Source organism: Netta rufina, assembly GCF_964035555.1.
Source record: "Netta rufina genome assembly, chromosome: 9".
Lineage (NCBI taxonomy): Eukaryota > Metazoa > Chordata > Aves > Anseriformes > Anatidae > Netta > Netta rufina.
Genome location: NC_140132.1, coordinates 7,132,131 through 7,145,259, shown reverse-complemented (window position 1 = coordinate 7,145,259; position 13,129 = coordinate 7,132,131). Strand labels below are relative to the sequence as shown.

The window sequence follows — 13,129 nt, the reverse complement described above, 5'->3', positions numbered from 1 at the left end:
CTTTTAATAATACTTCTGCTTCATCTGGGGATGTAAATAGGTAGAGATATTTTTTAAAAAGCAACGCAGTAGGCTGCAGGCTAATGGAGAGTAACAGCTTAGAGAAAGCCTTGGCATTTTGTCAGGCACCGATCACTACAAGGACGTGTAGGTTAACAACGCCTGCACTTGTACACGCTGATGTTTTCTGTAACTTGGCATTACACTCATAGGCAAGTTGTCTTCTCTTCTGAGCTGTAAATGTTTCCATCTCTCTGAACTCCAGATAATCAGGCTTGTTTTCAGGATTGTGTAAGAGCTACATGAGGTCTAGCACAAGAGCTGCAGTGGGCCATCAAGCTTCAGAAGCATTCTTCCATGCCGAAACAGCACAACGAACCGTAAATACCACACAAAGGAAAATTAGCTGTCTGCTGTAACATACTTCAAAACAATTATACTATTATATAAGGGAAAGCCAAAGTTACTGTTTTGAAATAAAAACTCCTAATTTTAGAAGCAAGAGATTTAGGCATAAAAAGCAGCCAGTATCCCAAATGTCTCATAAATGTAATTCTTGGATCTATGAAAACATCAGTTTAAGACAAGACGGCTAAATTCTGAACAGAAGAGAAGAAATAAGTTATTAGGATACTGTTGTTTCTATTATAAAGTCTTACAGTCTCTTTTCAATCTAAACATGAGTTATTCTTTCTGGAACTTCAAAAGGCAGAATTCTAGGAGCAAAAGCCTGGCTCTGCTGAACATCAGACACTACGACCAGACAGCTGGCTGGGCATATTAGCCCCAAATCTTGCCAAATCACAAGAAATAGTTTAAGGATTTATAATTAGAAATATACAAACTGGGGGGGGAGGGGGGTGGGATGCAGATCTTCAGCTCTTATAGTTTACTCAATATGTTGTAATAAACATGTCAGGATTCTTTCCTTCCATGTGCAATTTCAAGACTTTTGAAGCTCATTTAAACATGCTGAAGCTTTCTTTAAAATTGTCTGGATCACGTGGAGAAACTGCCTCTAATTCGGACACATCCCACGGCATATCCCAAGCAGCGAGCACCCTCCAAAGCAGCAGCCGCAGCAGCCTGCACCATGCAGCCAGGGGAAGCGCGCTCTGCAGGAGGAAGAAATCTGGAAGTGACACCAGGAAGTCTTTTGAGATGTGGCCAGAAGGCCAGCACTGATGCACATCCACAGCTGTTTCTCCACGGCATCCACGGGCACGCTGTGCTGCCGTGGGCACACAGAGCTGCTCCCCCACCCACCCTGCCAGCTCTCAGCCCCAGGGATCACACAGTTTTGTTCCCACCAGTTCTGCATTGCGCAGCTATGGCTGGAAAACCTTCCTGCAGCCTCTCTGCATCCGCTCTACCTAGGAAGACATTCAGTTCTCAATTTTGTACCTATTAGTCGCATAATTCAATTCCGTGTGTGTGGCTCCTGCACTGTCAGCGCAGACAGGCTGCGTTCTGCATGTTCCTCCGCACCAGCACAGAACAGGGCAGGGCCAGCCCTGTAACATGTGCTGCTGGAACTCAAACACTGCTCTGTTGGGTAGTTTTAAGGATCAGAACAAACCACTGTGCTCAATTCATTTCCTCAATGAGCAGGTTTCCCAGCACAGCACTGTTCAGTTGTCCTCCCACCACTGATTAAACACACAAGTATCAGCGTATCGGCCATGATCTGCAGTGCACAAAGCGTTTCTCTATTTCTGGGTTCCAGGCTATAAATAGTCTTCAGGATTCCTCATCAGACAACAGACATAAATAGCCTAGCTGGTTTTTAACCACACACATACCCTGATGAAAAAAGCATCTGAAAAACAACATAGACTGCCTTTGCTGTGCATTTGTGCTTCTTTTTTTATTATAGCAATAAGCAATGAGTCAGAAATCTGATATAAAATTGATACTGAGAAAACACCAGCACGATAAATACTGATAGCATTTGCTAAAAGAGGATAAAAGATCACGGAAGAACTGAACATGGTTATACCGAGAGCTCTCCATCCTGCCCTGCTCCCTTTCCTCCCAAACCCTGACACACATTTGCAGTGCCGGGTCTCCCAAACAGGAGTGAAAGACTGTCTCGTGAAGGTCACTGCTTGCCTCCATGTGATGCTCAAAGTAGCTTCTGAAGCTTGTGGGAGGCTTTAAATAAGAACTTTTAAAGCTGCTTTTTTAAATGACACATATTGTTCAAACCCATCAGTAATTCAGATGGACTTTCAAATACTATTGTTTCATATCAAGTGCAACTCTTGGCTTGAACCTCAGCCTTGAGAAGATTTAAAAAAAAAAAAACAAAAAACAGCAGGACCTCATTCTTCACTGCTGGAACTATCAAGGAGACAATCCCCAAACACACAAAAATTACCACTTAGCTCCGTAGCACTTAACCCTCTCCTCTTCTCTGCTTTCCCTTCTGCGTTTTACAGCCGCCCAACCACCCCTGCCACTCAAACAGCAGCTCTGTTAGTTTTCCACCACCCCCTAACCCATTCTCAATCTGCTGTTCACTGTTCCCTACCCGTGCATCACAGCCATCTCTGTCCCAGGGCCACCTCAAGGCCGCTGCCAACACCGACGACTACCCTGGGGCAGCCTCCTTACTGCAGCTCCAGGCTCACAACATCTTAAAAACAAAACCAACACTCCCTTCTACACCCCAAAACTGCCTGAAGAAAGGAGTTCATTGCAACACTAAGCCACTCCTGAATCTATTTTAGGCTCGGACGATTCCCCACAGACCCGTAAGACTCCTTAGGAAGTGTGTTTCTGCACAGAAACAGGTACATTACAGACATTCAGGCTATAAAAGACTTCTACTTGTCCACTCATTAGAACAAACAAATAAACAAAAAAAAATGATGTTCAGTTCTTTAGTTAGGCATGCTCTTTATGAAAGTAGCAGTTTTACCACACAGGAGCAGTACTGACAGTCAAAATAAATAAAAATATTATCTGATACCCATTTAAGTTACCACAGAAGTGGTTGCATACAGATACAAAAATATTGTTCCACCTGTGACATACACCACTCAGAAGGTACCAACGCTTCTTGCCAGCCAACAAAAAAAGGGAGGCTGCCTCCAAAATTTGTCAGAAAAGCAGGATAAAGGTCAAATTGAAAACTGAAGATCCTGAATAAGATTTGGGTACACCTCTTTTCACTTCATGTTTATTGAAGGAGAAGTAATATCGCTCACCTCCTGAACAATTTCTTATGCCCAACACATGCAAACTGTTCAGAAAGAAAAGCAGAATTCCTCACCAGCTCTCTAGAGACCCTACGATAACCACTACGGTATGCTATGAAGGACTTCTTACAGCTATGCTTCTAAAATAAATAAATAATAATTTTTTTAAAAAAGGAAAAAAAAAAGCGATTTAGAGTCATTAGAAATATTTTACTTTAGATAAAATATTTTGAAAAACTCTGATCAAGAAGCAGCAGCATCTCAGGTATGTTTTCTATTTACCAGTCAGCCATCAGAACATGCTACATCAAGATCTTCAAAATTACACAATAGGTATGAGACAAAATTCTGTATTCTGGACTTCTGTAGTCTAAAATACATATAAACAGAGCATCTCTTACATTTTCACTGAATTGCTTTCTGAAAACAAGGTGAAATGCAAAGTTTACAACCATGTAAAACCTTTAAGAATTAACCCTGAGGCCTTTAAGTATTGAGAGGTCTTCTGTTTAATTAGTAAGCACTGAAAACGCTCAAAATCCCTGCAGCCGCGGTGTCCATGTGCTCTGTGAGACACCACACAGAGCCACCGCACGCTGCCATGTGCGCCCTGAGCAGTGTCAGTCAGTCATTAAACAGCCAGCTACGGTCACTGTCGGACAGCACAATTTCAGGAACAGCTCACTTGCGACTGCCAGATCTACCAAAAGCAGCAATCAGCAGCATGAAATACTTGCAGGACAAATTGAGGATCCATAAGGTTAAAAAGCGGGCAAGCAGCACCACCAACAACCTCTAAGCACACATATGCTGGGCTGGATAGAAAGGCTTTTGGCGGAGAAGAGAAGGTGTTTGTTTCAGGGCACCAGCGAGACAAGCTACTCTGCTTTCCTGAATGCTGTTTTTGTTGCAGGACAGCAAGGGATCAGTGACCATGTGATAACAAATGACGTGACTCCAGGATGTCAAAGTGCCTCACGGCAAAGTGCCTTTACACTTCCTCTTCACATGATCAGGTCAGCATTCAGGCCGACATAAAAGCTTAGTTTACACGTTTACTCCTAGCCATGGGTTCATGCCTGAGCACGACTGTTCTGCCTTCCTCTGGGATCATCTAAGGAAGCCATCCTGCCTTTTCCAGCAAAACTATCCCACAAGAGACCGGATGGGAATTTTTCTCTCAGCCGTCTCACAGACCACAGCTATGCTTCCCCACTTAGCCCCTTTTATTTTATAATTCCTACCAAACTCATTCACATCCTCGTCCCTTCTTTTCATCTTTCTGGGGCTCCCTGGAGCAGCCCTGCAGAGGGTACAGCAGGAAGGCAGAACGCCTCCCTTTGAGGACGTGGTGGAGCGAGCCGAGCAGTACGTTGCTTAGCTTGGCAGATATTCCCAGCATTATGAAAACTGCTTTCGCACACAAATACTCAGTTTGCAAAAGCATCCCTCCCCCACCAGCCTCCAAAAAAAAGTCTGTAGCAAGCAGTCAGCACACAACTCTGCAACGTCTGAGTGATTGCAAAATACTTACGATCCTCTGATACTCCCTTGTATGAAAGCACTCAAGAAGCTATTTAGCATTTGACTGTAATAACCTGCGGGGCTTCTGTGGATAAAGATTCTTCCCCCCAGTGCCTATTACAGATGCTTATGAAAAAGCAATCTTTAACAGGGTCAAGTTCTTTAATTATGTTTCTACTTTGTATGTCAGACGCGAGGCTAATGAGCAGAGAATTAATTTGATGGGGAAAAAAATAGACCATCCCAACGTAATTGAAAGGAATTGTAAATTCCTTTAAATATCACTAACTGAAAGGCAGAGGTGTTGCACGCTTGCTATTAGTCCCTTTTTATACAAACAAGTTCCATTCATAAAGTCCAAAAACCAAAGAAAGTTCAGTCCAGCCATGTGCTTTTGCCAAATCTCTGTATTTCCATTCCCAGTTCCTCCTGTGGATCAGATAACCCAGCATTAACAAGGTCCCACTCCCTTCTACCTTGTTCAGCCGTGCCGCCCGCAGTGCCCAGCAGCAGAGAAGCTGTGTGTGGGCAGCTGGGCACAGCCCAACATGCGCTGTGCTGCAGAAGTGGCTCTGGCAGAGCACGCTCCTTCCCAAACACTGAGAAGAGCTGCACAAAACCCAGTTCCGCAGAGCATCTTCTGGTGGGCTACTTTAGAGACACAGCAGCAACATGCTGCTCCTTACTACCAAAGGCATTTGATTTGTCCCCTTATATCAAAAATAGCTAAAGCTTATCCAATGAACCGTGTTTCTGAAGAATATCACCTTCTGAAATGAACCAAGGAGAAGGGCTCAATTTCAGAAAAACTGCTGAAAACAGTATCTGACCTGAGTTCCCAGATTCTTGAGGATCCACCACTGCTTCTGAGGGTCCTGCAGACAAGCAAGCCCACTGGTCTGAATTCAAGCCTGTTTGCACACACCATGCAAGAGTTCCCAATACCACCATAAAGTTTTATAGGATTCACAAATCCTATTTGAAAACCATAGATTTAAAACACATCCTCAAGTAAACGAGAGTTTTACTGTTAAATATACCCTGGAAATTTCTCAAGATTTTTTTTTTCCCCTCAGTCTGTTCACTTTCTTTGCACACAGATTTCCTGCCACTCTGCTGGCTGAAACAGAAAATTCTCACAACAGAAAATATTTTGATACAATCCATACTGTTGTTAGCTGTGTGCAGTAACTACAGGTTGCAATTTACTCACGGTGGAGAGTCCTCCTCCAGTACACTCGGTTCACAATGAAAAGATAAAGAAAATAAATCCTACATGAGAAGAGTTGAGAGACAACGCAATGAAGAAACGCGTTAACACTTACGGTCAAGTCCGTTGATGTATCTCATTGTAATTTCACAGTGCCCCCACACTGCACTGACTATGGGGTAAAGTTTTTTCCCTTTTAGTCCTCTGAAGGCCACTCCAAGATACTGTCCATCTACCATGAAGCTGAGCGTCCCTTCGTCCATATCCAACACCACCAGTAAGGAGTCTGGAAGTACAAAAGACTCGTCTGGTTCCAAAAAGACTGGATACGTGACCCCAGGCTGGTTTTTACAGTTGTGATAGAGTTTGTTGCGTCCCAAATCCCAGCCCCACGATTCACTATTGCTACCGACCAACGACGTGTACCCCACCGAGTGCAGCGGAGCTTCGGCCGTGGAGACGCCCACCACAGCGTGAGTGCCCCGCTGCCTCGTGGGCCAGTGGATCTGCCAGACGTGGAGGCCTCTCGTGTAGCCGACTTTGCCCCGGATGCAATCTGTGCTTTGGGCCACTGGGTGTCTGTGAAAAGTCAGTTTATCGTCCTCCTTTACAAATATATTTAAAGAGCGATCTTCATTGTTCCAAGCGTGTTTGTACTGGACCTCCAGCTTGGCAGGGGGCATATCCAACAACATGTCCAGCCGGGCGGGCTTGCAAAAATCCGGGCCTCTCAGCTCTCGTTTAACAGGTCTATAAGGGGGCTCCCTCACATCCACAGACTTTATGCTCCCTGAGATTTTCTGGCCCATTGCTTGGCTGCAGATTTACAAAGGAGAAAGAAAAGTTGACTTTGGCCCAACGTTACCTCATGAAAGCGCTTTTACACTGAGCCAGTGACCTGACAAGCTGACTGGATTTACTTCTCCTGTTTGGAGCTTTTTAGCAGCAATGTTTTCAGAGAAAAAACGTTCCTGAAAAAAAGCAGAAAGTTTCCAGTTAGTTTAAGAAAGCCAACAGAAAACCCACAACATATTTTTAAGGAACAACTTCTTGTAAGCCTGGTAGTTATTTTAAACACAAAAGCTGACGATTCACCGCTTTTTGTTCGGTACCCTACAACGCTAAGCAGCCTGCCGGCGGCGTGCTCCGAGCCCACCAGCGCGCAGAGCACAGACAGTCATTTCCTCCAATTCATAATCGGATACAGACATTCCCCACCTTCTGCCCTTCCACCCATTTTGTCTGGCCAGGTTTGCAGCAGTCTTGAAACAGGCGTACAGTATTCCCCAGCAACAGCAATAAACTGTACGTTCAGCTGTAGCTTCACTTTCACTGCCACCTTTTGTTTCACTCTCTCAGGATCCGTCTCCCTCCGTTCCCAGCAGCTCTCTCCCCTAGACCCTTGCAACACGGGGCTTCAGCGTCCACACCGCCAGCGGAAGAAACGCAGCCAACAGCAAATGGCAAAAACAGCAACATCTAAAACATTTATTTTAGTGTACGCTGCCCTTAAGTAATTTAAAATATATATTTCTTTTTAATAATAGAGATAAAAAAGAGGGGAAATGAGAGAATAGGAGACATGGAAGGACAAATGAAGAAGGGCAATTTCAGTTCTCTGGCAGACATTTCTAATGGGCAGCTGCTGCCAGAGCACAGATTGCTCATAGTACTGGAGAGCAAGCTAACCCACATTTTCTATATTGCAGCGTTAGGCTGATCAGAAGGACTGGAAGACAATAAGACACGTTAGCGGGAACAGATAATTTTGCAATGTGTAATTTCTGTGCTTCCACAGACAACATGGTAATTCTGCTGGAAGTTGTCAAAAGCACCTAGGAAAGATGTTTCTGAAGCTGTGTACAACCCTTTGCAGCCAGGCCTTCGAAGTGCCTAGCCCTGGGATGCCCACCTATGGCTGAGCAGCCCCCCTGATGCTTTTCACTGCCAGAGCGATGAAGTGTTTTAAGAAGCAGCAAAACCCACCAAATTCGCAAAAGCATGAACAATCTCAGTGACAGCTGCTTTTCATGAAGCACCAAAACCAGGCAGGGGTATGAGTGTCTTGCAAAAAAATGTTCTGCAAGACTGTACTTGGTAAGCCACAGGTCCAGAGCTTTGTTTGTTTTCTTTTAAGAAATTCTACCCCAGATTTACTGTCTCACTGCGAAGATCATTGCTGAAAGAATACGAGCAAGAAACATGTACTCACAGTGGAAGGAAAACAAAATACATGCCTATGAAAAGAACACCTGTAAAATTTACCATCCATGCTGCCATGTTTTAGAATTGAACAAAGCCTCTTAATTATTTACTATGGCTAATACTAAAGAAAGTGTTTCCTTCATGTATTAAAAACCTAAATTATCTTACTGAAAAATTCCAAGGTACAGTCTTCAAGGTTGACAAATATCTACAAGCACCTTCTCATACATGGCTGGCATACAAATAACAGTCTTTCAATGTAACTTGCAAAAACTGTAAACATTCCTGTAAAATTGTGTTAACTTGTAGGCATACATCAAGTTTACTTAAGAACTAAGCTGTGGCGCTGAGAAAAGCATGCTGAAATACAGCCTCTTCCCCCCTGCCCACTAAAACTGGACACAGAAGACGTGAAGCTGGTGTTACAGCCATACTCATTCGCTCACCTGAAAGACACAGGAACTTAGCAAATTAACATAGTAATCAAAAAAACTATTTCAACAATTTGAAACCAAAATGAAACATAAGCACCCAAACCCCTCATATCTTGCTTGCAGGAGGATTCCAGATGTCTCCCAGGAGCTTCTTCTCACTGAAACAGAGCCACAACTTGAAAATTACCCCACCTGAAATTAGCTTGGAAGACCCCTTCCTTCTTTCCAAACCAAGTAAAAGGAATCTGAAAGTCCAAACAGTAACTACATTTAACCTGACATTCACACTGTGCTACTGCAGAAGCGCTCATAGGTCATTTCACAGGGTATGATGGCAAATGTGGCCCACTGAAGCAAGGTCAATACTTTATTCCACGCTAATTATTCAGGGGGCAACGAAATACTGACACTAATAAACACACAGGGAAGTGACAGGGAGTAAATACCATCAGATAATCAGATTTTCCTAGGAGGACAATGATCAGTAACTGGGTAGTTCCTTGTAAAAAATATGTTTGATTATTTGAGCTTGAAGGAAGAATATGAAGAGGAAAAATGTCAGATGTTCAAAGGGAACCCCAGTGATTCCTGTACGAGATTGAGCTCTATGTGCCTCTGAAAATTTCATCTCTGAAGCACAAGACAATCACCACATTCCTGTTAGCGTGCTGAGGGGAGATGGCCGGGGAAGTCCTGAGAGCATCCTCATGTTTCACTTCCTGATCACATAAGAAACTGATCTTGGCACTGAGATTTACCTGGCAAACTACCAAGAGATTAATAAACACCAAAGGAAGTGACTTGGCAAGCCACAGACAAACACTGCTGCTAATATGCCCCAAGCTGTAACAGAAATAGGTTGCTAATAACTAGATCAGTAATTCAGAAGAGTAAAATGCATCATTATAAGCACCTTGATACAAGCACAATTGTGTCTTTGCTCTGGGATGTGCTCAGTAATTATTTTGGTTTGAAACCGTATCTTACAATGTTAGTCCAGAGAGATGAATGCCTGTTTGTATACAGACACTACCAAACAATTTAATTACATCCTGCAACATTTTGCCCAATAGCTTTGTACGGACACAGGATTGAACAATAATGTAAAATCTTACCATTTCTGATGCCTTAAAGCTAAGACAGCTTCTTAGCGCTCAAAAGCTGCCTTTCATCAAAAACCTTCTCCCGCCCACTGTAACATATGACACTGTCCCACTCTAGCTGTGCATGCCTGGTAGCTGCTCGCAGCTTCTGCCAGAAGGCCAACTACCACCACAGCTGTGTCCTTCAGCTATCGCAGGGCAAGAACACGCAAAAACAAAGCCAACACTTAATCTTTCGTACCATTACAGCAGCACAGGTGTAACCCCATTGTAGCTGTTCCCTGACAGCTCTGATCACTGGTGTTTAGTGGGAGCTGATGGGAAAACTTCTTTCTATGAGGTGGCAGCGAGGGCTTGCAGTGCATGCCTTCTGCTCACAACCCATGCACCATTAACCTGAGCCCCACAGGGAGCGACTCGTGCAGACAGTCCTCCTGGCAGCTCACAACGGGCCCTTTGGTTGCTTGCAGGACCATCCTGTCTCAAAGCCAAGACCGTCTAATCCCTTTCCTTGTCTGCATCCTGCCTGTTTAACACCAAACAGATGGCAGAGACCAGCTCTGAAGCAAGAACGGCAGCAGAAGCATCCCCTTGTCCTTCATCCCTGTCAGAAGCTGCCGTCAGAGGAGTGAAGTCTTCTGTGCTCCAGTGCGGGGAGGATGCCTGGCTGCTCCCTCCAGCAACAAACATCCCCTCCCTACTTCCCTTCCACACCTCCAGTGCAGAAGCCCTGGAAATGCCCTACTCACTGCTGCCGTCAGCATCTCCCCACAGAGATACACAATTATTGCTCACCAGAGCTTGTTAGGGAAACCAAGCACAAAGCTCAAAAGGGGAAGAGGATTTACTAACAATTTTTCTGGCAGAGGTAGCACAAAATTGGCTTTTTCTCTGCAGGACTGAATGGCTAGACAACACAGGATTAGTATAAATTGTGGGTGAACCAGTAGGATGGAAGATTATTCCTTTCAGATTAAGGTGTACTCAACACATGTACAGAAATGCTTGGTCAAAAAAAAAAAATAAATAAAGCCTTCTCACCATCCCACAAACTGACAAAATCTTGCTGAAGCACAGCACCATCATTCAACTCCTGCCACTCATACTACCTTACTGAGAGAAACTTAGGTCCTTGCCTGCATCTTCTTGCAGTTAAAAATCAGTATCAGGAACAACATACACAGACATAAGTATTCTCAAAGTAGAGGAAGATGCATTTTCATTGCATAGTTTTGCGCTGAATGCAAATTAAATGTCAATTTTGATTTTGAAAACACTGCTTTCCCAGAGCTTCACTCCTCTAGCATTTTCAAACCACCACAGCACTTAGGAAAAAAGAAAATATTTCAGTTTGGCATAATATACACAACCTGTCAGCATATCTGTTTAGAGACTAAATTTCACTAAATTTCATCAGTCATCCATGTGACAAAAGATATTGTGGAAAAAAAGTATTATTTTCATGGAAAGAGAAAACAAACGGCACTAGTGCAGTCCTTTAGCAACTGGGAAGCCCTGGCTGAGAAGACTGCTAATTTGTGTGACCTAAATGATTTCTGTCTCACAGTTTCACATTCATGCCACGCTCTGTCAGGGTATGATGATTACATTAAGCGTACTGTACAAGAACAAGCCAACTCCAAACAGGAAAAGTGCATCAACGTCGCTTAGCTGTGTTCTCATGCAGACTGCCAAAATATTTAGGGAAATTATTCACAATAAAAACACAAATTATACTTACCAGAGAAAGGCTTGCTGGGATATCACTTCATTGTAATTAAATACAGTGCATTTTTAGCAATTCAGTATGTTGGCATCGGTAGAACATAACTGCTGATAAAAGAAACATGCTTTCTGCAAAGTCAGCTTTCAGCATCCATGGTTATGTCTCCCTGTGGATTACTAGGAACCAGACACGCAGAAAACTTGAAAAATACAGATGAGAAATGATACCAGAGAAACAATTCAAACCTACAGGAACAACATGCTAAGGCTTGTGCTAATACTACTAAGGTGACACCACCAAAAAGTGAAAAGAAGCTAGGTGATTCCCTACAAATGATACTGTAATCATCCGTCCAAAAAAGCCAAGAAGGTGACCCCTCTGTCTATGAGCAATCCAAACAGACAGTTCTGATGCTTTATGCTATCGACTCTGGTCATGTTTTTTTTATCCTCTCACGCACCCAGGCCTTGCTGCCACCTTCCCAGCTGGCATGGGCTTTGCTACCAGCCAGGACTCCTGAACAGCAAGGAGGAGTTGCCACAGAAGCCTCTTCTCAATGGGCAGGAAAATTGTTCATTCTCCAGATGCCTGAACAGAACAGACACCCGAAATGTTCGAGCACTCTGAATCGAACCCTAGTCCTGCCCTCTCTTCTGGAGGGATAGGAAGAAGAGAAATGCAGGCCATGTTGTGCTGGACAAGTCAGTGAAAAGCATTTCACACGTTTATGAACAAGGACTTTCAACTCCACACAGAAAATGTAAAGGCACAAGGCCCAATGTCTAGGGCCTATGTTTGCAGCGCACAAACAGCCACGAAATCACGACAACACTGTTCTGAGGGCGACAATGAACTAAACACATTCCTGGCACCCTAAAAAGATTGGCCAGCTTGGTTTCAACTATAGGTCCCGGTATCCAACAATGTTGATTTATTGTGTATCTTGAACAATGTTGGCTTTCTCTGTCAAATGGAATACACAGCAAGAATGCAGCCAGCCAGAAATGCTTGGATACCCTATACAATCGTGTGCTACGGATAAAACTTTGCGCTGCATGCGCACTTACCAAGCATTTCACGTGTGGGATGAACACTGCAGCAGTAAGTCATAACTTCAATTCCTAAAAGGAATGCAGATCATGGAAATCCCAAGGACATTCATCCATAAAGGGTGACTTGTTTTGTAATGTTACAAAAATGTAATTGTTTCAAAACTCAAGATAAGCTTGTTGTTAAAATAGACTGTGCATTTAGCTGCTTGGAATTAGAATAATCTGAAATACCACACCATCTGTACCGCCAGAGTTAGAAGCAGTTTAGTAAGATCATGAAGAATTCAGAAGGAATCTTGAGTAGCTCTGAATACAGTGGAATGTATATTTTTAAATACTTCCATCTACTGTACTTTGGAGCCGAGCTGTTTTGAAGTTATGGTTTGTTTGTAAGCCTTCCATATCTCTGCAGGTTTCTGGAACACGCCTCTCTGGTACTGAAAGCTGGTCTTAGACACAAAGATTAATTTTCCAAAGAAACATTAAAGATGACAAAAACAGTTCTATTCTGTAAATGTTTTTTGCATAATGACTTCTCAGAATATAGCAATGTAATTTGTAAAACAAATACAGTAACACAATGCAATTTTTTATTATTATTTTTGCTATGCAAGTCCTACTTAGAGCTGCAACATTCCACTGGAAAATTACTGAAAGAAAACATACTTTTGT

The 13,129-nt window shown here is 43.3% G+C and overlaps 1 protein-coding gene across 1 annotated transcript in view; it reads right to left on the bottom strand.

The window, feature by feature from the left end:
- SPSB4 (splA/ryanodine receptor domain and SOCS box containing 4) overlaps positions 1-6,755 on the bottom strand; it is a 64,111-nt gene extending 57,356 nt beyond the window's left edge. Inside the window, exon 1 of the mRNA XM_084291779.1 lies at positions 6,053-6,755. Coding sequence (XP_084147905.1) covers positions 6,053-6,746 — 694 coding nt within the window. The 5' untranslated portion in view covers positions 6,747-6,755. The remainder of the gene's footprint in view (positions 1-6,052) is intronic.
- Positions 6,756-13,129: the final 6,374 nt, after the last annotated feature.